The sequence below is a fragment of the Micropterus dolomieu genome, linkage group LG23 (genome assembly GCF_021292245.1).
Source record: "Micropterus dolomieu isolate WLL.071019.BEF.003 ecotype Adirondacks linkage group LG23, ASM2129224v1, whole genome shotgun sequence".
Classification (NCBI taxonomy): domain Eukaryota; kingdom Metazoa; phylum Chordata; class Actinopteri; order Centrarchiformes; family Centrarchidae; genus Micropterus; species Micropterus dolomieu.
In genome coordinates this window covers 22,084,319-22,110,389 of record NC_060172.1, presented here as the reverse complement: position 1 = coordinate 22,110,389, position 26,071 = coordinate 22,084,319, and the positions used below count along the sequence as shown (strand labels likewise).

Sequence of the window (26,071 nt, the reverse complement as noted above, 5' to 3'; positions counted from 1 at the left end):
CACTCAATCATTCTATCAGCAAGCTACAGTTTAATTATATATTCGTATACACACATTCATTGTTGTATTATCACTACTGTACTGTATCTACATTCAGTGATGGAGAGCAGGCATTTAAGAATTTAAAACTCTTTGAGCTGTACAGTTAAATGTACACGTCAGGGTGACTGGCAGTGCTATTATGAAGGTGTACCGATCTCTCCCAGCCTCCTCAGCAGTCCGTCCAGTGTCTCCGTGTTCTGGGATTTTTCCTCTAGCAGCTCATACCGCAGGCTGGAGATGTCCTGCTTGATCTCTTTCAGCTCACCTGAAAAACAGACATAAAAGCATTAAAGAAATGTTTAATTTCCAGAATGGCTCTAGCAATTGAAACAAGCTTAGCTTTATTTAGTATCTTGTCCATTGATATTACCTTCAGTTATCTCGTCACTCTCTCTGTCTGCTTGGGCTTTGATGATGTAACGCTTTATCAGTCGCTTCATGATCTTCTGAAACCAGTGATGGAAAAAGTTTGTAAATTTTTTTAACAGGTACAATTAACAATACTATAATGGGAAAATATTTATTCAGTTTAAAAGTATAAGATCCAGAAGTACTGATTATTTCAGAAAATAATTCAATTGCTGCATTGCTCCATGTGAGAAATGCCTACGTTTTGTAATTGTTTAATGCTGGGTAGTAATGTATCATATGAGTTTTTCATTTGTTTTGTGTATAAAAATTCTGCTGAATAATAAGAAACTGTCGCATAAATATAAAGTCAAAAATGTGTTTGTATCTGATATGTTGTGAAACACACACATACCTGATATCTGGTTGGAATTGTAGAAGCACCAAATCCTGAAGTCTTTTCTTCTCCGAGCTGAAAGATTAAGCAGAAATTAACTTCATTGGACAGAACTGTGACATTTCTGAGGTTAAACTTGAGTTCAGCTCTGAGGTGGAGCCTATGGTGCAGCAGTACAACCACTGGGAGGTGCTCACGTTCTGCCTTTAAAGCTCCATCTTGATTTTATGATCACTACTGTTCAAGCTGAGGAAATGTACATTCTGTGTGTATTTCTCCGTGTTGTACCTGATTGAGCTGTGTCGCAGTTTTTTCCATACTGTGTCCTACCACATACTGCAGGAGCAAGGACTTGATGGCCATAGCCAGACCCAGAATAGATTTTGGACTGGGGACCAGGTTAAAGGGCACAGGAAGCGTCCTTCCCTCCTCAAAGTACGAGAACCAGAGTTTGGCCCGAGCAAACTTCCACTCAACATCAGCATCATCCTAAAGAAAAGGGGAAGAAATGCCCCAAGTGAAGTTGCAGTTTACATCCAGGTTTACAACATGCGACACAATGACCTTTGACCTTTGAGTAAAAAGTGTCACTTATTGAGTGTCTGACTATCTGTGAAATATGGTCACAATCTCCGCTTCTGTTCCTGAGTTATAGTGTTAAATAACGGCCCAAAATGTTTTCCAGGACGTTATTATAACACAATGACCTTGACCTACAAATCAGTTGTTGAGTCCAAGTGGACATTTGTGCCAAATTTGATGAATTTCCCTCACAGCGTTCTTGAGATATTGCGTTCATGAACATCATGATGTCACAGTGAAGTTTAAATTTTGACCTTTTGTATATAAATTCAACTTTATTGGCATGAATATATAACAACAATATTGCCAAAGCTGCAAATAAATTACAAAAGAAGAATAATAATATATAAAAAGCCATCGCTTCATGAAACAACAACACCTCACTGCTCCAGGCAACAGAGCCAGGCTAGCTGTTTCCCGCTGTTTCCATTCTTTGTGCTAAGCTAAGCTAAGTTAATCAGCTGCGCACAAACATGAGAGTGGTATCAGTTTTATTATGTTACTCTAGGCAATCGTGAATGTAAGGGATTTTTTATAGATCAAAAATGTGTGTAGGTAGATTCTGTACATAAAATAGGAACCAGTTGACATGTGATCAATACTTGCAGTAATTAATTGGTGTAATTCCTTATCTTTTCAAATCAGTTTTGTTAGATTCAAGATCAGAATATACTCTGTAGTATGGTAATAAAATGGCATGCTATTGGATGTAAAAATAAGGACAGTACTGTTTTAATTACTGTTTTAGTTTTCTTTCTGTTTGAAAGATTTTCAGGAGATGATTTACCTATTCACCTAAACATTAGGAAAATTACATCGAAGTCTCATCCATTCACAAAATGTGTTTAAATGTGTTCAAATGTTCAGAGGAGTCAAACCTAAATCTTAAGTGTTAAATCTTAATGTGACAGTGACAAATAAACTCTGTGTATATTGAATATTGTGGTTAACCTCAGTTTTTACTACTACTTTACTTTTACATTACTCCTCTCCCACCAAAAACTGAAGAAACATTTTAACCTTATAAGAATAGGCCGCTGAGCTTGTATCTGAAGCACATGATGTGGTTCTGATGACAAACCTCGATCTCCTGAAAGGAACTGTTGATCATGGCGATGAGCATGTTGAGCAGCACAATAACCATGGTGACGTTGTAAACCCCGTACAGCACGTAACCAATGTTCTCAATGAATTTGTGTCCATTATTGATCACAACAGACCTGACCTCAGACAGTCCAAATATAGCCCAGAACAGCGTCTTGAAGCTCTCCTCCAGGCTGGACGGATGCACAGAGGAGGAAATGGAGGAGGGAGAGAGGAACAGTTATTTTTGAATTCAAACAAACCATTAATCATCAGACCTGAGATGTTCTGTGAGAAGAGCAACAGGAAAAAAAGCTTTTAAGGCCGTTTTCTTACAACGTTCAACACAGAGTTTCTATCACTGCTCACCAATTTCAAAGTATATCATTGATTTTAGATTGATTCCCATGCTTTTGAGCAGTCATTGATTTCCATTCATTTTACTACAGTATGAAAATCTACTTACAAAGACTTAGAACCTTCTTAGGTAAGTCAATCCACCTTATCATATTTATTTTCCTATTTATTATAACTGTGTGAAAATCTGTAAAGCAGTGGTTCCAACCAGGGGGTCAGGACACCTGCAATGGTTCCCAAGGTAAATCTGAGTTTCTATTTTATTTGACTTTGGATCTGACCTTTCTGTAATTTTGCCTTTATTTTAAAATACAGGATATATTTCACAAAAAAAATACTAATACTAAAATAAGAAAGAAAAACCACTTTTTGTTTTCACTGCTGACATCTCCTATCCACATTAAGGCCATAATCTGTGATACGAGTATGAGTACCAAGTAGACACTGCCTCATTTTTAAGGAGTTACAAGCCAGAAAATGTTGATGAAGCACTATTTTGAAGTATCTTTGTCAGTGTATTTGATTAAAGGTGCTCTATTATCCATGATGTGAGTATTGTAAAATCAGGCAATAGAGTGTGACCCACATCAAGGTTAATACTGATGCTTTTATGTTGTGTTTTGGTATGTTGATACTGTGCAAGTTTCCAAAGTAGTGCAAGGTTCCAAACAAATTTTTATGGGGGCTTATCAGGGTTTGGGTTCTGGGGCCCTGGGGGAGCGGCCTGCATACCGCAAAAGCAATCTTTAAGTCTATGCAAGATGATTTTCTTAGCTGCTGTAAGGTGAGAAAATTTAAAAGCACGTGTGAACAGATGCAGGTGTGTACAGTAAATATGCACGTCTCACGTGGTGAAGGCATCATTCTGCTTCGCCCCCAGGTAATAAGAGTACAGGTTGAACATGCCGATCATGAACGCAAGAAAGACCAAGATGAAGATGACCATGAACTTGAAGATGTCCTTGACGGTCCTCCCTAAAGAGATCTGCAGTGGGCCAAAGCTCTCATTGGCTGGGAGGATATAAGCAATCCGAGAGAAGCTCAGCACCACCGCCACCGCATATAGGCCCTCCGACACCAGCTGGGGATCTGACGGCAACCAGTAGATCCGTGCTGCAAAAAAAAGCAGAGCGTGAATCAGTAAACTTCAATAATTGTGCTCTGGCTCTCTTCTTTTTGTACACAACTACTTTTTGAATGGCAAGTCTTACAAAGAAGGCTGCAGTTGTGCTTTTGAGGCAGATTGAAGAGTATATTTTAGTAAACTGGTTACATTAGGCATTTCACATTCTCAACTTATTATGATTATAAGGATTAAAAAAAAACAAACTGAAAACACAAATATGTTTGTTGGGTAGTTCATCCCCTTCTGGCCTCCAACGCATCCTCCTATCACATACAATGTCCAATCGGTGTCTGATGGGTAGACTGTGTGTATTGGGTTACAAGCCAAAAATGTTGGGAACCACTGAACTAAGCAACTGTTTCTCTGATTTGCCTTCAAAAAATGCTGCTTTTGTGAATTGGATCAGTCTAAAATTGGTCTGTTTAATCATATTTTTATATTACGTCACCTCAGCTATATGCTCTTGTATGTACCACCTTGTGCTAACTTACAGCAACTTCTTATGTACATGAAGGTTAAACGAAGTGTGGTGGTCTGTGAGTCTGTGCGGGTGTGTTAGTATGCTCACCCAGTGTAAAGTAGTGTATCTCGGGGGGCAGCGTGACATTAATCAGTGTTGTGTAGTGTGTGTGTACATAGGTCTGGGCTAAGGCAGCATGTCTCAGAGTGGAGAAGCGGCAGCTGAAGGAGGCAAGAAAGATCGCCAACATTCCAAAGTCCAGGAAGTTCCACGGTTCGACCAGGTACTCCCCCGGCCCTTGACTCCAGATCTCCTTCACCTCAGTCCAGATCATACCTGCAGTAGCACAAGTCAAATGATGTGTGAAACAATGAGTGACATCATGTTTGGTTCATGATGACAACTTTCCTCCATCGTGATGGTCTAATACTCACCCATGACCCATGAAATAATGAGCATCTCCATCCACGTGAAGGGTGTTGTGGTCATGCGGTAGAGCAGCAGCGGGTCGAGTTGGGATCCTCCTGGGAGCTGATGGTGGGTCATGTTTGGCAGCAGCGTGGTGCCTGCGAAACGGTCGGCAGCATTCAGGATCAGAAGACCCAGAAAAATGGTGAAGGATGAGGCATGGGCCACAAACTTCATGAAGGGGCTACGCATGACTTTCCCCACCTTAGCGAGAGAGATGAAACAACAGGAGGATGAGAGAAAATGTCCTGCAGGGGAATTAAATGACTATTTAGGATGTCATGTGAGTGACATTTGTGACCATAAATGTAACATACTCTGCTGCATGGAGCCACCCAGTAAGCCAGAGCCAGTCCAGGCAGACATATAGCCACGGCCAGCACCACCAGCAGTTTGACAGCAGTGGTTTGTTGTCTCAAGCCAGGCAGATTCTCATACCAGATACTCAGCAGCTGCTGCTGGCAGTTAGGATGAGCCACAAACTGAAGGGCAAAGACATAACAGAGTGGGAAACAGGGATATAAAGGGTGGTGACAGAAAGAGAAAACAAGACAACAGTTTCAAGCCAAAATGATTATTGCTTCTGTGAAGTGTTAACAGTAAATATTCTGCTGCCTAAACTGAAATTTGATCCTATCATTATAAGAGGAACGGGCCAAAGATGCACTGTGAGAAAAAATCACCATGATGCAAACAAGTTGGGAAATCTGGTGTTTATTTATGCTTGTTTCGTCTGGTCAACACTTCAAAACCCAAATATATTCAAATTGCATTGTTGGGGTGGTAATGGTGCAGTGGATGAGACACTTTCCTTTGGTGTGAGAGACTCGGGTTTGAATCCCACTGTGACCTGTCCACCAATGTGTCCCTGAGCAAGACACTTAACCCCTCGTTGCTCCAGAGGCGTGCGACTTCTGACATGTATAGCAACTGTAAGTCGCTTTGGATAAAAGCGTCAGCTAAATGAATAAATGTAATGTAAAAACTAAGAATCCTCAAAACTGAGAGCTGGTAGTTCATAAATGACTAAAATGCTTAATCGATTATCAAAATAGCTGAAAATTAATTTACTGTGAATCAAGTAGTCCATTAAGTGTTTCTGCACTACAAACTGGTTGCTGATAAAAGTATTAGACATCTATAAAATAGAAAGTAAGACAGATGAGTTCAGACTCAAGCTTCTATCAAATATCTTAAAAATGAAGGTCCATGTAGTTTTTATTTACTATTAATAGATTTGTATGTTTTACATCATTAATTGTAATAATTAAATTTTTCCCAGAGACATCAGTAGTTTCTATATTGTTTTTTACCAGCCATCATTTTCAGTGGAATAAAATAAACATGAAATTGATGGAAAGTTGGTCGCTTTTATTTGTTCATGTTTTTAAGTTTGTTACCATCATGCAGTGATGTAGTTGACAGTTAAAACCCTTTTGAAAACTACGTTCAAGGATGCCGCAACATCAAGACTTTTAGTTCAAGAATCTACCAAATACACATTATCCCTTTGACAACATCAGTGTGTTCTTATAGTCTTCTTATGGATGGATTTTCTAACATCATAGTGAATTCATTTTTCTGCTTTTCTACAGCAGACTCACATCATGAACCTCAAATAAAATAAATAAACTGTGTAAATGTTCACTGTGATTTTTATCCAACTCAACAAGTAATCAATTCTCTACAAATTGATTACTTGCTGTCAGGTTCTAATGGCAAAATGTGTAATAAGTGGCTGGCCAGAGTGTTGGAAATCAGTCTCAAAGTATTATTTCTATTTATTCCTGCACACTAACCTTTTTGAGTTCATACTTGATGGCTAATTTGAGCCGTGTGAGGGAGGGGCGACCTGGTAGATTATAGTTGTCTTCAGAATCAGTTTCTCCGCTCAGTATGGCCTCCACCTCCTCGGTGCTGCGACACAGATCCAGAAGGCCCACCACATAGTCCTTACACTGGGTGGACAGACAGCAGTACTCGTTCTACGAACACAGTGAAGAAAAATGTGCATCAGTGAGTGAAACATGTGTTGCAGGAGATGTGGTCTGATGCTGGGGTAACTAATGTAGTAATGGAGTTTGTTTTGAAGTAACAGCATGCAATTCTGTGAGGAAAACTGAATTTGTCATTGTCACTATTACAATTGCACTTTAACCTTAAAAAAATCTTTTTAAGATTTGTAATCAACTGCATGTCAAACCCATCTGACAACATTCTACCAGTAAAAAGCAACATATTTTAGTTTCTAGTTTTTAGGTTTTAAGAGAAATATGCTCATCTGTTAAAGAAGCAATAGCACAAAGTGTAAGATAGAGGTTGCCCATCATTTTGGCTCTAGTCATATTTGTTTAAGATAATTTCACAACTAAACTGGCAGTGGTTCCAACCACCTCTGGAAAAGTTTGCAGACCTCAAAATGTTATAAAGTTATTTATGTGAGACATAAAATTGTTGATATACCAAAAAAAGTGGTATATGATTTGTGTGAGCATTTGAATTGTGACATTTATTTATTGTACAGTACCAGTAGTATAGCCTACTATCCTACTGTAAGCCTAGTAATAATTACAGGTATATGTGTGTCAAACCAACACGTTTGTTTCTGCTTCCTCTCTTAAGGCTCATAAAAATGTTCTCGTGTTTACTGGCAGCTTTTAATGGCAGCTGGCGACATGGAAAATATACTTTATGTGTACTTGACAATGTGCTGGTTTTCAGGGCACGTGTACAGCAGCACACTAACAGAATGTGCACAATCATTAAAGAAACTGAATGTGCAAGGCAGATCACATTTGCTGTGTCTGGTGGTGATTCTGTAGGATCTTTAACAACATTTGTACCTTAAATTCTTTCTCAATATTAGCCAGCATGGCCAGTTCGTGGCTGAGCTCCAGGGCTGCAAGCACCGGGTCCTCGTTGGACAGGGAGAGGTAAGCAGGACTGGCGAGTCCTCTGTAGGCATTGATCCTTGATCTTGAGTGGCTGAAGGAGTCAAACTGCTGCTGGTAGTTACAGGAGTCGCAGCCACAGAAGTAATCATGAGGAGGATCAATGCGAGCCCCTTTACTGAGCAGGGTGTGAACTATCTCATATTCCTGGCAATGCGCTGCAAGGATTACTGGAGTAACATCATGAGAGAACCTGTGGGAATGTACACACACAAATAAACATAGCCTAAAGACCGTCAACATTTATATAGCAACAAATATATGATTTATCAAATTAACACAACAGATTTTCATAGTCCTCTGCTCTACATAAACACCATCTGGGTTTTATAGCTTTCAGTAACCAGCGATCTCTCCCTTCCCCTAACTGTAAGGATCCACAGTTTACATATTTTTAACAAAGTGGTCCAATAAAAAGTATGGGTTAGGTAAATGTTTACATCTTTAACAATATCTTTAAAAACTCTTGGCTTTTTCCTCCAAATAACCCTCTCCGTTCTCAAAACCAACAGAATAGTATAGCAGCATCCACAAATAATTAGCATCAGCTGTTTTTATTTATGCTTCATCATTGGCTCTTTCACCAGCAGTTTGGCTACCACCTTACTAGTAATGTCTAATCATATCCACAACCTTTTGTGCTGCTGTTTGCTACCCTAGCTCATCCACTACTTCAACCTCCTCCTCACATGTTAAAGAAAAGGTTTTACATTCTGGGAAATGCGCTAAACTGCTTTCTTGTTGCAAGGTTGATACCATCACTGTCTCTCTGTGTGGCAAACATGAAGCTACCACTAGCAGCTGGCTGACTTAGCTTAGCATAAAGACTGGAAACAGAGGGAAACAGCTAGTCTGGCTCTGTCCAAAGATAACAAAATCTACCTAACAGCAAATTAGCACGTAATCTATGCATACTGAATAATAAAAGAAAGAAATCAAGAGATATAGTCAAGATAAGTCTCATCTGCAACAAGAATGATGTTCATATTTACAGATTTATACAGATTGATCAAAGCATCCAGAGTGTGGGAAAGTGGCATTTGGAGTAACCATTCCTGAATTTAGAATTAAAAATGGACGATGTCAGATGTCAGCAGAGATGGCAATATTTTGAGCACTTTGGTGGGTAGAGGATGATAAACCAGTCAACAACAACAAGAGAAATCAAATCCAAGTCAAGACCAGGTCTATTGACAGAGATTTATCAAAACATTATACAGAAATCACAAGGCAGGGTGTGAGGTGGGTTTTGGCCTTTCTTACTTCTGTTATAAGAGAGGTGATTGAATTTGTTTCCAATCGTGCTGGGTGGCACACAATGTCCAATTGGGTGGTGGCATAGGGTGACTGTGTTTGGGTAGTGGTTGTCTGGTAACTGGATAAGTGGTGTGCAGTTTGGGTGTGGTTTTAAGTTAAATGACTCTCCATACTGTTAAAGTGTTATTCGCGGGCATAACATTTTTATTGATGTCTCTGTTTTTTAACTGTCTTACCTCGTCCCGTCTTCATCATAAGCGTAGAAGTCATCCAACATGTCAACTTGAGCAGGGCTCGCTGTCAGACGATGGGCATCTCTAAATGCCGGGTGACTCAATAGGGCCTCTGTGATACGAACATAACCTTTACCTACAACATACACAGACACAAACACAGAGCAAAGCTGTTGCTGTGGTTTTGTACCTGGTTCTGAGTCCGAGAGACTTTACCTCAGTGCTGTTGCTTTATCTTCCCAAAAACTAGTGGCATTTTGTTCAGGTTACATAAACTGACTTCCAAAATAAGGATGGTTTACTGTGTCACAGACAGTACCCTAAATTTGTATTCACTTTTATTGGGTTACTGTGAAGGCATGTGTGTGCATTTTATTTCTGATTACCAATCACTCCCATGATGCTCTAGGATAACATGTTAATGCAGCTACAAAGTGTCTGCAGGCTTTTTGAAATGTGATGGAAGAGCCCATTAAAGGACACATTAAATTAAATCTGTAGCCAAAGCATGCTGCACATCCTGCTCTGACATATTCAAAAGTATTGACCCCTGCACAGCGCTCCATTATCAGCTCTCTGCCATCGCTCCAGTATTTTTGGCCCATGTATAGTCCTACAGGCATCCACAAATGCACACATCTTACTGATGGCTAACAGGAGGGCGTCACCCACTCTGGCCAAATCCGGCCTCACCAGCAGCAGCTCCGTCACCTCCAGATGTTCGTTGGCTACAGCCAGCTGCAAAGCATTCTGGCCCATGTAGTCAACAGCATTGACGTTCAACTCTGGCACATGGAGCAGCATGCGCCGCACCTCCGGTATGTTGCCATACTCAGCTGCCTCCAGGAAACGTTGCTCAACCTCTGATGGGCTGATTGAAGGAGCAGAGAACATGTAGGCAGGGCCACGAAGAGCCTGGCGTCGTTTAACAGCAGTGAGGCGAGCCATGAGCTGTTTCTCAGAGCTGCTGTGGCTGCCAGAGAGTCAGGGGACATAAACACAAAGTTGTCCACATGGTAACTTATATATACACACACACTTAAAACCTTTTGCAAATCACTCTTCAGTTATTTATTCCCAGTTTCATCTCAATTTCACATTCTACAACTTAAATATTTGCTTTTTATGGGTTTAAGGTGCCATTATATAATCATCCTACTTAGAGTATGTCCACTTAATACTAGAACAAATACAGCTTTCACCTCTCTTAGAAACATCCCAAGTAATCTTCTGCAAGCTTTTATTTAGTATAGTTTGGGAACATTTAATACCTGACAAGAAAATCCTCTGAAAGACATAAAAAAAGGGTGAATATTAAATAGCCTACTCTGATATTTGACAGAAAGAGGATAAACATTATTTGACCGCATGCAGTAAATATACTGCTACAGAGAGTGCCACTGCAGTCAAAAACATCATTAGTCAAAATCAAACGAGGACTTTTTATAGTTGTAGAACTAGAATAAGATACTAACTTGCAAGTTTAGATTTTCACTACACTACACTACATCACTAATGAACCATGTCTGCATACAAATCTAAAAATAGATACCAATAAAGATAAAGAGTACACGCCAAAATTTAAAGGGAAATGTGTTGTGCTTCCACATTAGTTCACAATGGTGCACAAAAACTATAAAAAAAACTATTCACACTAGAGAGAGACCACATCACTACTCGTACTTTTGTAGTATCATGCTGATGGACCATTCGTTCATTCACAGAAACTAATATCTCTTTTTCTAGTTAACTGCAATGTTGGAAAGTATACTAATGTGGCATTAAGATCATTTTTGAAGAATTTAGACTTTTAAGGGATATTGTGTAACATCACAAACATTAAAAATGATCTCCTCCAACTTGGTTTTTACTATCAATATGATAAGTAGCTACAGACACGTTGAGGTTATTGTAGCTTTAACTGAATATAGTGGAATATTTAAATAAATAAATAATTTAATAAAAATAAATTTATTAAATTTTACATGTGAATAAACAAAAAGTGTTTATATTACATGTCAAACATGATATGTTAAAATAGCAAAAAATACAAAGTTATCCATAATTCTGCTATTATTCTAACACAACCTGCAGAAGATGAACACAAAAACACACCTGCCCACTACATGCACATCTGGCTGTGAAGGGGATGTAAATAAAAGACTTACCTGAGGCATCGTCCAGAGCAACAGTTCTCCTCTCCAAAGTCATCGTACATGAGCAGGTTGTCACGGCTCCGAGCCCTGGGGCTATCGGTGTAACCCACAGGTCGGCTGTTATGATGAACACCTGGCGGTCTGTGGTTCATCCCAGAGGTGATGAACAATGGAGGGGCTGCTTGTGGCTCATATGAACGAAAAATCAAGTGTCTGTGGTATGACTCTCTATCTCTCTCCCTTCCTCTATCTCCCTCCACCCCTCTGTTTTTTCTGTGTGCTTGAGAAAGAATGTATCATCCTGGACCCCACCACACTTTTATTTGCTAGACACATTGAACTTTACAGATGTGGAGGGCAGCTCAGTGTTATAACTGAACACACTGAGGGTATACACTGTTGATATATGGCCATTTTTATCTTGGTTGTTTCAGCTGAATCTACAGACTCTTATTCTGATATTACTCTCTGAATTAGTTTTGAGAATACAGGCTAATTTGCAGACAGTAAGTACATAAACAAAGCAGAATATTCTCTGATTTACTTTGCCAACAGTTTGAATGCTCTGGCTGTAAAATGCTATTTTAAACCACAGTGTTTAGAGTACATGTTGAATTTGGTCAGTGTGTGTTTGTGTGTGTGTGTGTGTGTGTGTGCGTGTGAGTGTGTGAGAGTATGCGTGCAGGAGTTACTGATGGCTGATGAACAGCAGATGAGATTCCTCAGGGTTTAAATTCCCAGTAGACTTTGCTTCCTGTGTGCTCCCACTCTCCACTGATCCCCGTCCAGTGTGGGAAAAATGACTTCCCACTCCACACACACACACACACACATATATATATACATACATATGTGCGTGTGTGTGTTTATGCATGTCTGTGAATTTAAGCATGCACACAAGTAGTTCCTCACCAGCAAGTCAAAGTTGAGTCACGGCTATCTGTTGTATTGAAATAAGCTCATGCACTTGAGTGCATTATTTTTAGCCTTATTTAGCTGTTTCACAGATTTTGTTACCTCTCTCTTTGTTTTCTTTCTTACTTTACATAAAACAACCCTTTTACGTCACGCAGACATGTCAACATTAAAATATCTGATAAAGCAGAGTCTCTGATGTGCAATTGTAGCAGTAAAAATTGCCTTTTAAGGCCCTGATTGCTGAAGATTAGTCACTTTGGATGTTTCATGAAATAACAGCAGCACATTTTACAGGGAGGATGGCAGGGTGAAAGGAGGTAAACTCTGACAAATGTCACCAGAGTGAGTTTTTGTTAAGACTTCCTCCTCAGAACAGAACAGACCAGATCTGGATGTAAACACTGTCAACTCAGACATACACACTCTTATTGGGGGAAGCTGTGTGAACAAGCACCTTGAAAGACCTTTTTTGTTTGTGTGTGTGCCTGCATGTTGATTCATCTACCCTGGCAATATACACATACCGGACCACACAAAGAGCCACAGCGTTATCCCCAGAATCAGTGGAACTAAAACGCACACACAGACACAATGACACAAAAAGACACACTCATCTGTTTGTGCTACTATGCACAAATAAGATGAAATAAGGAGATGGGGTTTGGTGAGGAAAATGTTGGTGACACAAATCAGGACAGTTTTAGGGTACTTGTACTTTACTTGAGTATTTCAATTTACTTTATACTTCTTCTGCACTACATTTCAGAGACTGATATAGATGCTGGTTACTTACATAATGCTGCTTTAAAAATGAGATGCACTGGTGGGGAAGGTCAATAAAAAGTGAAAAGATCTGGTAGGAATATTTCAAGTTTTTCACAGTTCTTGTCCCTCCTGCAGTATTTGGTCTTGTACCCAACAACAGGCATTCCATCACCATGGTGGTTTCAGTGTCCACCCTCACACACTGACAGACTTTGACTTTAATGGAGTCTGCAAGGGCTCAGGGCTGAACCACTGTGAATTCAGCCAATGTTCTCTGATTGACTTTTTGAGCCCTTTGTGCGCATTTCGGTATGTCTGCAACTCTGCAGACTTTGCTCCAGGGAATAACCCACATTGCATAGCACTGTGAAGTTAAAATAGCTATGGCAGGGGAATAGACTTTTTCTTTTAAAGTGGACATGTTAACCTGTAGAAACATTAACATTGGCTGTGTTCAATCCATCCATCCGTCTACAACGCTTTCCTCACCCCCATATCTTCATCTCTCTACCCTTGACCCTCATCCACACATCCCTCGACCCCTCACTCTTCTTTCTCACCCCTCGACCCCTCGACCCCTCACTCTACTTTCTCACCCCTCGACTCCTCACTCTTCTTTCTCATCCCCACTTCCCTTGACCCCTCACTCTGCCTCATCATCCAGCCATCCTTGCGTCACTCATCCCTCCATCTGGACCCTTAATCCATTCTGCCTACATATTCTCAGCTCTCCTCCATCCTCATCATACAATAAAATATTCCAGATCTTAATCTTTATTGCTGTGGTCTTTGTCGGTGAAGGGATTATTCCAGTTTATTACAGCTTGGGTCTGATTTTTGACCACTACTGATGAAATCGCAGTATTTGTATAGTATAGTATGGTATAGTATTAGTATAGTAATGCAGGGAGCTGCTGCACACAAAATATCATGCACACACATATTCACGTAGACTGTATATTGTAGGTCTCAACTAACATGAGAGAGGTTCACAGCACCATCTACTGGAAGTTCACTAAACAAGGAGCAGCAGCTTGACCTGCAGTCAGTCACAAGACTCAGTACAGGATTACTCAGCTTGAGATGCATTCAAAGCTGCTGCCTGTCACACTTAGGAATAGTGGGCTTTGCCTACACTTGACTCGTCCAACGCACAATTCATGACAGACTTACACAACCTGTCCCAATCTTTCTGACAGCAGCCCAGTATTTTGCCAGAGCATATTTGTTGTAATTGTTGTTTGAAATATGAGCTGCTTACATTAGCCAGCTGCCCTAAAACTCTCAGCTGGGGTTTCTCCTGTTTTGATAAAAGCGATCGCCCTCCCACTCTGCAGAGGACTCTGGTTCAGATGAGACCTCAGATCATAACGCCTTTAACACCGGGATATGGTGGCATCAAAAGAATCACCTCCCCAGGGTTTTCAGCTGTGTAACATGGTGTAACAGCTTCATCCCAGCAAACAAGACTGGATGGGAGACTACTTAAATCTTTAGCTTGGTATGTTAAAGTTTGGCCAACTGACTTCTAGGTATATCCTCACAGTCTGGATAGATACAATTACATGCCCATGCCAAGGCATATTTACAATTTTTCCCATTTTCTAATAAGCCACCTTTTATAAATGTTGTTATGAGCTGTAACTAATGGTTTCGTTAATAAATCATTCTCCTGTCTCTTATAAAACACAACTTGGCAACCCAAAAGTTGCTCTTATTAATGGCGGACTGGAGTTTATTTATGAACCCTTATTGTTGCCATTTGTTACAACTTACAAACAATAAAGTGGGCCTACTCGAAGGAGTAGATGACAGAAACTGGACATTTATGCATTACAAATAAAATACAATTGTCATTATTATAATAGTTTGCAAAACCAGATAGAATAGTCCTATTAATAGTATAGTGAAATAATCTTGTCAATTATTAGTTATTTAATTGACTCTATTTAATTGTCTTTTTGTTCAACTTTTCTGATGACTTTGATGTTGTTGTAATCGATTGCATTATCATTTTCAGGTATATTTGTCCTCAAGAGTCAAAAGGTATACTTTCCTTTAAGGAATATTTTCAGATATGAGGTTACAGGTTTCATTGAGGTGAAACAATGAAATGACATCCTTTCATCCTTCAATCCTGTTTTATTGAAACTTTAGGTTGTTCAAAGATGCAGTGCAACTCATACAATATATGCTTTCTTCCTTTCCCTCTCTGTTTTTCCTTCTCCTCCACCTCCTCCTCTTCAATCGTCAATTATTGGTTACAATCCTCCTGAGTTTCATGGTGACGGATTTGATGGGGTGAGGGACTCCGTTATGTCTCCATGTGTCCCACAAGATGTGCGTCCTTTGGCCCCTGTTCTGCTCTGCATCTGCAGGAGAGCCATTGAGGTTTGCCAGACCACACTGGTTGAACCACCAACCCGTCTGGTTGTGCTGAGTGCTGCAGCTCTCCACCGTGCGGTTGTCCATGGAGCAGAAAGGATTACAGCCGTCGTTGTCCACATCCGAGGCGCTGAAAGGAGCTGTGTCCTGGTTCTGCTTCTGCTCGTAGCCTCGAAATGCATCGCCTATGCAAAACAGAAATGCACACAGGTAGATGTCAACGTGAACATATAGGCTACGCAGTACATTTATAATTATTTTGCAAAACATTTGTTACTGAGGGTTAACTTGATTTATTAAGTTTTACCTGCGCTGCCCGCATATCTGCCCAGGTGTATACCGAAGAACTCGGTTTCGCTGTCCAGGCTGAAATCATCATATGATGCATAAGAGGTGATGTCATCAAGGGAAACCAGAGCGATGTGAAGTTGGAACCGAGTATCTTTCTGGTTTGTTATATAAAATACCTTCTTCAGACCCAACCAGTGTTCTCCTACACACACACACACACACACACACACACACACACACACACACACACACACACACACACACACACACATAAATAAATATGGAGATTGTGCCGTTACTATAATCAATGAAAAGTGCAAAATAAAACCTGAACATTTGCAGGGTTTGTTCAAAGTGAGACAGTTGTCAAGCACATCTTAAAATGTTCTCTTGGATTAAAGGAAGAACTTATCTGGCCTGCACAGAGCCCTAACCTCAACCCCATCCAACATCTATAGGATGAACTGTCAGGTGTGCCTTGACAGTTGACTGGGTTGTTCCAAACACCTCAACCTCCCCCTTATGTTGGTTTTAAAGCTTGGACAGACAGGAAGTATGCCTCTGTCGCTGTTTAAAGAAACTTCATACAACCTGCAAGGTTTCCAAAGCCATCAACATAATCAGCCCAAGGTCGTTTGAAGTCAGTCAATCCATCCGTCCTCCGTTGCATCACCGTCCATCCCCCTCCCATGTAGTCCATCTCGCAGAAAACCTGCAGCACATGTTGTGTTTTGAGGGATGACTGATGATTGAGCGACAGACTTTGAATGACTGAATCAATAATGTACCTCAAATGAAGAGTCGGTATTCTCTGGGTGGACGATATAAATGCCACTGGGGATCTTGGGGACTACTGATACAAGGTTGTCTTTGATGTCGCTGCAGTCCCGTCCTAATCAAAGCAAAACAAACCTCTTTTGCCATCAGGAAGAACATTAACATTCACTAAAGCAGCTACTGTTTAGTTGTCACTGAGGACAAATAACTTTCTAATAATTTTCTTATGATCTGGAGATAACAAAACTTTAACACAGGGGTAGGCAGGAACGTTTCTTAATGGTAATTTTGGTAAGGCTAATAGTGTTACTGGTTAGCTCAGTTGGTAGAGCACAAGACTCATATATGAGTCTTGTTTTATGGTTGCAAGCTTGACCCTCACTGAACACAAACCTTTTTCTATGTCTTTTTTTTCATAATCCTCTTCAACAAAGTTCTTATGAAGAGACTGTTTCACATGATCACAATAAAACACGTGCTGGACTGTGTGCGTCCCGGTGATCAAACTATGGACTTTTCATTTCCCCATCATTCCCAGGCAGAGGAAATTCCTGCGCTTCTCATTCAGTGGAATCCATTTAACTTCACACATTTCCTGACGGCTATTGCGCAACCTTTGAAAAAGCCGTCGGGAAATGTGTGATTGGATTCCCCTGAATCTCTTCATAACAACTTTGCTGAAGAGGATAATAAAAAACACACAAAAGAAGAAAAAAAACTAATTGAGAGAAGGAGTCAAAAACACAAGCCTTGGGTTATGAGTCCTGTGCTCTACCAACTGAGCTAACCAGTGACACTGACAAGACTTCTGAAATTATCCAAAAGAAAAGCACCTGCCCACCCATGTATTTAGCTATGGTTTGTTATCTCGAGATCACGAGAAAATTATCCCGCTATCATGGGAAAACAGAGTAAAAAAATATTTAAATGGAGGGCCGCTTAGAGCTTCCATAGAAATGCTCCTTTTTGGGCTGAGAATTTTCTCCTACTTCTTAGGCTGAAAAAAAACTTTAAAAACAGTCTTAAAAACAGGTCATGTTCTCATGAAAAGATGACATTTTGGAGATGCAGACGGGCAACAAATTAAAGGGGCACACCAACAATTTAATACTGCACTTTCATAAAGTTTGGAGACGTGCCGAGACACTTAACACACAGATCAGTTTAACCCGTAAAAACTTTATTGAAATGTCGTCTGTGTCTTTGGAGAAAATAACATATTTTCTCAGGTTGAGAAAATAACCCTGAGGATGTTACTTAAACTTTATGATAGAAAATCTGTGTTATAAACTGGAAGTGTTTGAAAGACATGGTTGTTTACCAGGCAGGGAGTGTCTAACAAAACGACACTACTGAGTTACATTATGGGACTTAAGGATCCATTGTTCCATCCGTCTCTAGAAGAACTGTCATCTTTAGTAAAATCTTCTGCAACTGTAGAGTAGACAATCCACTTCCTGTTTACACCAGCACCTGCATGCCCAGTGTGCGTAAATTGACCACTTGATGTGCGTTTTCAGTCGTTTTAATATAGACGGAGATCATTTCTGATGTGCAGCTAAAATGCTGGTGTGGACGGCAATTGTGTGGATGTAGCCTTATTTGTAAAGCAGGCTTTCGTTGTAAAGTCTCAAGGCCAATCAGAGATGATCCTAATGACATCATCTGGGTTATTTGTCAGACATCAGAATGCTCCTCCAGCTCCTCAACCACAGAAGACATTATACAACTGGACCTGTTCACACAGGCTGAGCTGAACGCCTCATGGCTAGTTAACCAACATTCATGTTCACATTTGGGGGAATGTGTGTCCCATGTATGTATTAATGTTGTGTCATCGCATGTGTTTGTGTGTGAGTTACCGTGGGACTGCACAGGTTTGATGGAGTACATCTCGGTGTTGCTTCTCTGAACCTCAGAGCTGAGCGTTTGTACTTTGGTCATCAGATCTGTGACCTGGGAACATAGTCGGCCAATCAGAAGCTTAGAGACTCTGTTACTAATAATAAAAAAGAAGACTCCATTTCACCTGACTGCTGAGGATGTCAAGGGCCCTCTGCTGCTCCTCTATCGCATCTCTGATCAGCTTCCGGGTGCTGCGTCCAAACGTCAACAAAGACTGCTGTAACTGGCCTACACACACACACACACACACACACACACACACACACACACACACACACACACAAACGCACACACATGAACATCCTGAGCAACAGATGATGAGAGATATAACAACAAGGAAAGAGAAAGATGTTTTTACCACAGATTGAATGTTTCTCATCTCGTAGCAACTTGACAGTGATGTCACACGGGATGGAGCATGTGTTCCAACCTTTAACCCCTCCCACAGGTTTCTGGTTTCTGGCAGGATCGTCAGGGAAGGCCTCAGTGACTAATTCTGATTGGTTTAAATGAGTGCTGTTTCCTGTGTCCTTGCAATCAAGGGAGAATTAGAGTGAGGGTTTAATCCGCAGATGGAAATCTGCAATTATATTATGTACAACTAGCCTGGGACTTCTGACTTCAGGCTTTTCAAAGAGCAAGACACAAATTTGTGACCAGTGTCTGTATCTGATCCTGACCTCTTTACCACGGGTGGATACATGAAAGCATTCAGTCTTATCTGGGGAGCAACAAACTTTTAGGTTAGACATCATGATGGGCACAAACACACACAGTGTATCTGTAATATCCTGTCTTTAAATCCTGTAAAAACACTGTGGTGGAGTGTAACATCTCCCTCTAATAAAGGAATTTTAGCTTGGAATGAAGTCCTTAACAGTTTTATATTCTTCTTTTTAAAATGTGTTTTGGTGAGCTTTTATTTTGATAGAATAGCTTAAGAGAGATAGGAAATATTGGAGAGACAGGGGCAGGACTTAGCCTTGTTTATGGGGCGCATGTTAGCACGAGCTAACTTCTGCCCCAAAAGATTAATATTCTTATAAAAAGCAAACACTTTTTAAACATAGTATGAATATTTATTTACCCCATTTGTATTCATCATCACAAACAGACCGTCATTTCTTGAACATTGAAATATTCTGTCTGTAGCCTACTACAGAATAGACAGAAATGACTTTATAAGATTTGAAGTTTTTGCAGATCAAACAGCCCAACACTATAAATCAGCTTCTTTTCAACCACTCACAACTAAAAATGCTTCAAACATCAGTGATAATAATGATGTCAATAATAATAATATGTATGTAACACTATGAAAGGGGCTTTTTTACATAACAAGTACTCCTGTTACTTTAAGTACATTTTGCTGATAATACTTTTACTTACCAAAAGTACCATTTTGAGTGTTTACTCGTTTACTCATACTGTATGGAGTACAGTGGAGTATTTTTTACTTTGAGGTATTCCTTACTCCCCCAGTTGATAAGATGTGGCTGGTTGTTTTCTACGTTTCACACAAAGCAGCTCCTACCCCACTCAAAATCTCGTATTTCACAAACCCCACAAAATAATTTCTAATAAACGTTTAAGCAACAAGCCAGGTGAAAACTTTCATGACATGCACATCATACATACTGTGGAGGAAAGCAGGTGAGGCAAAAGCAGCAACAGGACAGTTGTTGTCCACATCATGTCAGTTTCGTCTGACTGTGGTTATTTCCTCCAGGAGCGAGGGGGCTGAACTCTGTCTACTCCGTCATCAGCAGCCACTCCTTCATTTAGGCTTTACTTTTCCGCAGCGTCTGCTCTTTTCCCTCACATGTTCATCCTTCTTCCCGTCTCATCTGCATCTGCTCCTTCGTCTCACTTGTCAAACTGCACTTTCTCCTTGCTTCCTCTCTGACTGCCTCCCCTTTTCCACCTCCATGAGTCACTCCCACTCTTTCTTGTAAATCCCATGACAACATCCCCTGTAAGAGGAGGTCGAATGTGTAAATGGGTTTAGTGATTCTGACAATAGCTGAATCTGCGGATTCCAGGTTTATGGTAAAAAAGTGACTACCTTCCCCCTCAGTGTGTCTATTACCAGGTATAGTTTTTTTACAGGTTATATCCTGCCACCAGCATGAGAAACAGATGTGGAAAGGGAAATGGGCAGCTTGTTTTAATGTAGGAACACTTTCTCTCTGCTTGTGTCTTTGCGTATAGGAGCTGCAGCTAAAGGTGGTGTGGTGAAGTCAGGGTGTCTCTGCCTCTTGTGCTCATATTTCCCCCCTGTTACACACCTCTCCTCTCTCTCTCTCTCTCTCTCTCTCTGACCACTACCTCATACATCTGAAAACAGCCTCCCACAGGGTCAGACCAATTACTACCCTTAGTTGGGCAATAAAGGGCAACAGCACATTCCAGTCAGGGTCCAGCTGGAGCCAGCAGGCTGTCCTGTTGCTTCCCTGGAAAACTTTGCTGAAGGACCCAAAGAAAGGGTCCGCTGTTGTTATGAACTTGTGTGCATTTACAGCCATGGTCAGTTAGAGGAATGTGAAAAGCCTGGTCCCACAGCCTCAGGGCCCCCACATCTGTCTGTCCTATGTTACAGACTCTTGTAAATCAGTATGCGAATGACACACCACTACATCTGCCAGGCGAGATAATGAGAACATGCAGACAGTTCTCGTGTTCTTGCATGTAGGTACAATACATTCAAAATTGTCCGATAGTTAAAAGTAATAGTCTGTATGCTAAATATACCAGGGAAGCTGTTCCCCGTTTCCAGTCTTTATGTTAAGCTAAGCTAATCAGCTGCTGGGTGTAGTTTATGTTTATCAGACAGTTATAGGCTAAGGAAATAACCTTGTCTCCAAAAATGTTGAAGAGGGAAACAGCTAGCCTCTGTCCGAAGGTAACAAATCCACCTAACAGCACCTTTAAAGCTCATTAATTAACATGTTGTATCTGGTTTGTTCTGGCATCTAACTAACTCCCCATAAAACCATTTTTACAAGTGTCAGGGACCAAGCGGCAAGACACAGGTTTTTGGGTTGCAAAAATAAGAAAAGGCTAAGAAATAATTTAGTCAGTTCCTCAAAGAGGTCGACAAAACAGAACTCAACTCAAAATGCAGTAAACAGAACTTCAACAGAACTGAGTGAATTTACTGACCTCAACAAAGACCAGACTGACTTAACTGACAATACATGAGGGGAACATATAGACTGACTGGCCAAACCAGACTTCCCCCGGACCAGCAGCACAGAAGAAAAGAAATTATATTAATGCTTGAACTTGAAGATATCAGAACTTACGTGTTGACAATGCTAAATTAAATAAATGTGCACACTTAATCTAGTATTGATACTACATTTCAAAATCCAAATCGAACATAGCCTGAATGCCAAATCAATGGTTTAATTATAGAGTGCTGACTTAACTCAATCAGTAAAAAGGTCAAATTAAAGTGAAAGTGAATGTAAATTTTACATCACCTTGTGTTTGTCTGCTGGTGAGGCTGTGGGTGCTGCATGATGCTTTGTTTGTGGTGTGGATTGGCACCTGATAAGTCGCCTTTGTCATTGGTCTGGTTATGCCCTCTGATATGGTGGTGAAACAGCATTGATTGTGGAGATGGTTTTGAAGATGATTGTGTTCATAAATACAACAGAAAACTAAGACATGTTACAGGTGTTGAGGTATGACAGTGCCATCTACTGCGCTTTGGTTTGTATTACATTACAGTTATTCTTATAGTGACCTTTTGCATCTGAATTCTCCACACACAGAAACATGTGATGCTTTAGATACAATTACATACTGTCACATATTGTCGATGATGTTTAACAAGACAGTCCATACATTGCACTCCTCATACATTGATTTAGCTGTAGTACAATCGACCAGTACATTTTGTTGTAGACTAAAACACATGTCTAGAATGAAATGGAAGTTCAGAGTCAAAATCATATAATTTTCATCTTATATGGTAAATAAAAATGAATCTGAATGTACAGTGCTGATAAAAAGCACCATACCTAGATAAATAGACTCCAGCTAATACAAAGCTTGCAACAATAAAAAGGGCTCAAGTAACCACAGACACACACAAGCTGTATACTGAATATTTGGTTTCAATGTGGACAAGGCAGCTGCAAATATCTGCTTCCCTTGTCTTCACCTTTGCCTAATGCAACTCTTTAATGTATACAGATAGGAAGCATCGCCAGAAATGTATCAGTCATATTCAGGTAAATGTTTCTAACAAAACACTCCAGATGAGAATGATTTTTTGTAATTGGTTGAACCGACTATTTAAAACAGACTGAACATCAGATAAGATTTTTGTTGAAACATTTATTTAACACTAAAAAGTTGAAATTTTTAAATGTGCACACAAGCTTCAGTTTCAAGCAGAGCTCTTGTTACACTACACTCAAGGTAGCTAAATTTTGACAACACCCCCGAGAAGCATGTAAATCATGACAGTTGGCGAAGGAAAAAATAAATGTACAACCAACTGGTTTTAGTTCCTCAACATCCAGTTTTCACCTTAGTTTTTAAGCAGTTTTAAGTTTGTTAAAAACATCTGATTCTACACCATCTGACAGCAGATTAGATTAGATTAGATTCAACTTTATGTCATTGCGCAAAGTAAGTACCAGAACAACAAACACTTGTTTGTTTGTTTACGCCATTGTAAATAAGAACGTAAAAATAAAGAAAAAAATGCAGTTTAGCATCTTACCAGATGCAAACAGTTGCACATATAGAGATGTGCAAAATAAAGGTAAGCAAATATACTGGATGAAAAACATGATACTGGGGTAGAGATAATGAGAAGGGATGTAACCGTGATATATACAAGATAACAAATTCAATTCAATTCAGTTTTATTTCCATAGTGCCAATTAACAAATAACTTCACATAAATTATCTCATTATACTTTTCATTTAGAGCAGGTTTAAAGAGACAGAGAGAGGTAGGGAGAGAGGGGAAAAGAGAGCAGGAGGAACAAGAACACACTGTTGCATAATGCAAGTTCAACATAGAGACTATAATAATTGTAGCAAGGGGTGTTGAGCAGTAACACGGGGGCAGCAGGTGGCCTGCAACCACAGATCCAGACCCCACAGCTCCGAAACAGCTGCAGAAAGCAACAGAAGGAGAAGGGAGAGGGACAAGAAAGCACAAAACTAAGGGAGAGGAAAGAAGTCAAGTCATGCATTAATAGGATAAGAATGCAGACAGATGGAGAAGAGGAGGAGGAGAGAGGAGCTCAGTGCATCATGGGAAGTTTACCAGCCTTCTAGGCCTACAGCAGCATAACTAAGGGATGTTGAGGGCTCACCTGGGCCAACCATAACTATAAGCTTTATCAAAGAGGAAAGTCTTAAGCATACTCTTAAATGTGATGATAGTGTCTGCCTCCCAAACCCAAACTGGGACCTGGTTCCACAGGAGAGGAGCTTTACAGCTGAAGGCTCTGGCACCTATTCTAGTTTAGGAGACTCTGAGAACCACAAGTAATCCTGCATTCTGAGAGTGCAGTCTAGTAGCGTAATAATGTACGATGAGCTCTATAAGATATGATAGTGCCGAATCATTATGGTGTTTGTAGGTGACGAGAAGGATTTTAAATTATTTTCTGGATTTTACAGTGAGCTCGTGCAAAGAAACTAAAACAGGAGAAATATGATCCTAGTTCTCGTCAGTACATGTCCTGCAGTATTCTGGATCAGCTGGAGAGTCTTACAGGACTTGTTCCAGCAGCCTTATAATAAGGAATTGCAATAATCCATATTAGAAATAACAAATGATTGGACTAGTTCTTCTGCATCATTTTGAGGACATGTCCTGATCAAAGATGACTCTGAGATTCCTTACGTTGATGCTGGAGGCCAGGGCAATACCATCCAAGAAACTATATCTTTAGATAATGCATCTCGGAGTTGTTTGGAGTCAAGTACAATAATCCTAATCTTATTCTACCTAACAATGGAGATTTGTGGAGTATTTCCTAATAATATTGCCTGAAGGAAGCATATAAGTGAATAGAACTGGTCCAAGCACAGAACCTTGTGGAACTCCGTGACTAACTCTGGTGTGCATGGAAGATTCATCGTTTACATGTATTATAATCTGATATATAGGATGTGATGGCCATGGAGGCCGAATGCAGCACTAAGAAGAACAAGACAAAAACAGAGACAAGTCTTTTGTCTGATGCAATTTGCTACTCTAAATCCTGACTGAAAATCCTCAAATAAACTACTTCTAAAAGACATGCGACTGGTTGGCGATTGCTTTCTTAAGGATCTTAGAGAGAAAGGGAAGGTTGGATAGGTCCATAGTTAAGCTAAAATCCCTGGATCAAGAGTGGGCTTTTTAAGAAGATGTTAAATTACAGCTACTTTGAAGGTCTGTGGTAGCCTGTTAATAAAGATACATTGATCATGTCTGTGTGCTAACTAGCTGTGAGAAGCTGTGATTGAATAATAATCTATCACAGCTTCTTTTATAGCAGCTTAATTGGGATGGGGCCCAAGAGACAGGTTGATGTCAAAACAAGACAATACACAAAATGTATAGTACAAATGAACAGTATCTCCACTAGACGTTTAACTAAACTTCTGTGGGGTTGAACAATATTGGGCTGCACAGCATGAGTTATTAATCAGGCACAATCTGTAGGCACAATGAATAGGCACAATGTCAGCTTCTTCTAGTCCCTTTAAAAACCAATGACAAATCCGACCAAGTACTTAGATTCATAATTTACTTGGTAATATTAATTAGTAATAGTAATATTTTTTTCGTTGAGTGAAATCAATGCATTTGTCAAATCTTTTATTTTTATCATCCAATTAAATATCCATTTGCTATTTTAGAAGCATTTGGAAGACTCTCCATGTCCACTACAGCCCATATTAACTCTGATGTATTATAATAGCGAAATAATTGAATGACTTATTGGATGCAGGGCAGATAATAACACCAGTCCAGCCAGACATTTTTGTCTGAATTCAATCAGCTGAGCTCCAGCTCGCTGTGTGCATGTTTTCCACTAGAGGGCAGGACTCTGTGGCTGTGGCTGCATGGGACAAACAGGCTCCGGCTGGGTTGGCCTCTTCAGGGGCGGATGTTTTCTCAGTGCAACTTCCCAATCTCCCCACCTCCCCCCCACCTCTAAACCAGACCAGGCCCAGAGTCCGAAGACTGAGCCCAGCAAGCAGCCCAGTCTCATCTTTGACTGTCACCTCTGTCTACACTTAGCCCTCAGCCTCTGTCCTTCAGCAGGAGAAAACCAGACAAACTGGAAACTAAACAACGGCCAAAGACTTTTAAGTTAATTATAATATATCACTAATTACTAGCCATCTTCAGGGCTGAAAGTGACTTATTTGATACATTTGGAGCTGTGATGAAAACACGACTAACGTGTTACATAAGCCTTGTGTTGATGGTTTCTGTCTGTGCTTGGAGTGAAATATTTCCCCCTGCAACTGCGGTAGCTTTAAACCCTGCAACCCCGCCCCTCAGCACTATCACATGAATCTGGACTGAGCAGTGGATGTG

General features: G+C 40.2%; 2 protein-coding genes across 7 annotated transcripts; both read right to left on the bottom strand.

Annotated features, from left to right (window-relative positions):
* Positions 1 to 7: 7 nt before the first annotated feature.
* trpc6a (transient receptor potential cation channel, subfamily C, member 6a) lies at positions 8 to 11,711 on the bottom strand. Of its 6 annotated transcripts, none has more exons than XM_046039247.1 (14): positions 11,473 to 11,706; positions 9,949 to 10,277; positions 9,308 to 9,440; positions 7,707 to 8,040; positions 6,663 to 6,848; positions 5,181 to 5,345; positions 4,830 to 5,067; positions 4,504 to 4,731; positions 3,658 to 3,922; positions 2,451 to 2,646; positions 1,076 to 1,276; positions 806 to 862; positions 413 to 485; positions 8 to 307 (listed from the first exon to the last, which is right to left on the bottom strand). In XM_046039247.1, exons 1-14 carry the CDS (start codon positions 11,610 to 11,612, stop codon positions 180 to 182), a joined length of 2,673 nt encoding a protein of 890 aa, XP_045895203.1. In that variant the 5' UTR covers positions 11,613 to 11,706; the 3' UTR covers positions 8 to 179. The 6 variants fall into 6 exon arrangements, with proteins under 6 accessions (XP_045895203.1, XP_045895202.1, XP_045895204.1 ...); XM_046039246.1 differs by having other exon boundaries at positions 413 to 488; positions 11,473 to 11,705; XM_046039248.1 differs by having other exon boundaries at positions 413 to 488; positions 7,707 to 8,007; positions 11,473 to 11,704.
* Positions 11,712 to 15,265: 3,554 nt separating this feature from the next.
* Positions 15,266 to 20,359, bottom strand: angptl5 (angiopoietin-like 5). The gene is made up of 8 exons (XM_046041073.1): positions 20,140 to 20,359; positions 18,860 to 19,031; positions 18,626 to 18,729; positions 18,459 to 18,552; positions 16,608 to 16,711; positions 16,411 to 16,531; positions 15,836 to 16,021; positions 15,266 to 15,713 (listed from the first exon to the last, which is right to left on the bottom strand). The coding sequence occupies exons 1-8, from the start codon at positions 20,194 to 20,196 to the stop codon at positions 15,394 to 15,396; spliced, it is 1,158 nt and encodes a 385-aa protein (XP_045897029.1). The 5' UTR covers positions 20,197 to 20,359; the 3' UTR covers positions 15,266 to 15,393.
* Between the last annotated feature and the right edge of the window lie 5,712 nt (positions 20,360 to 26,071).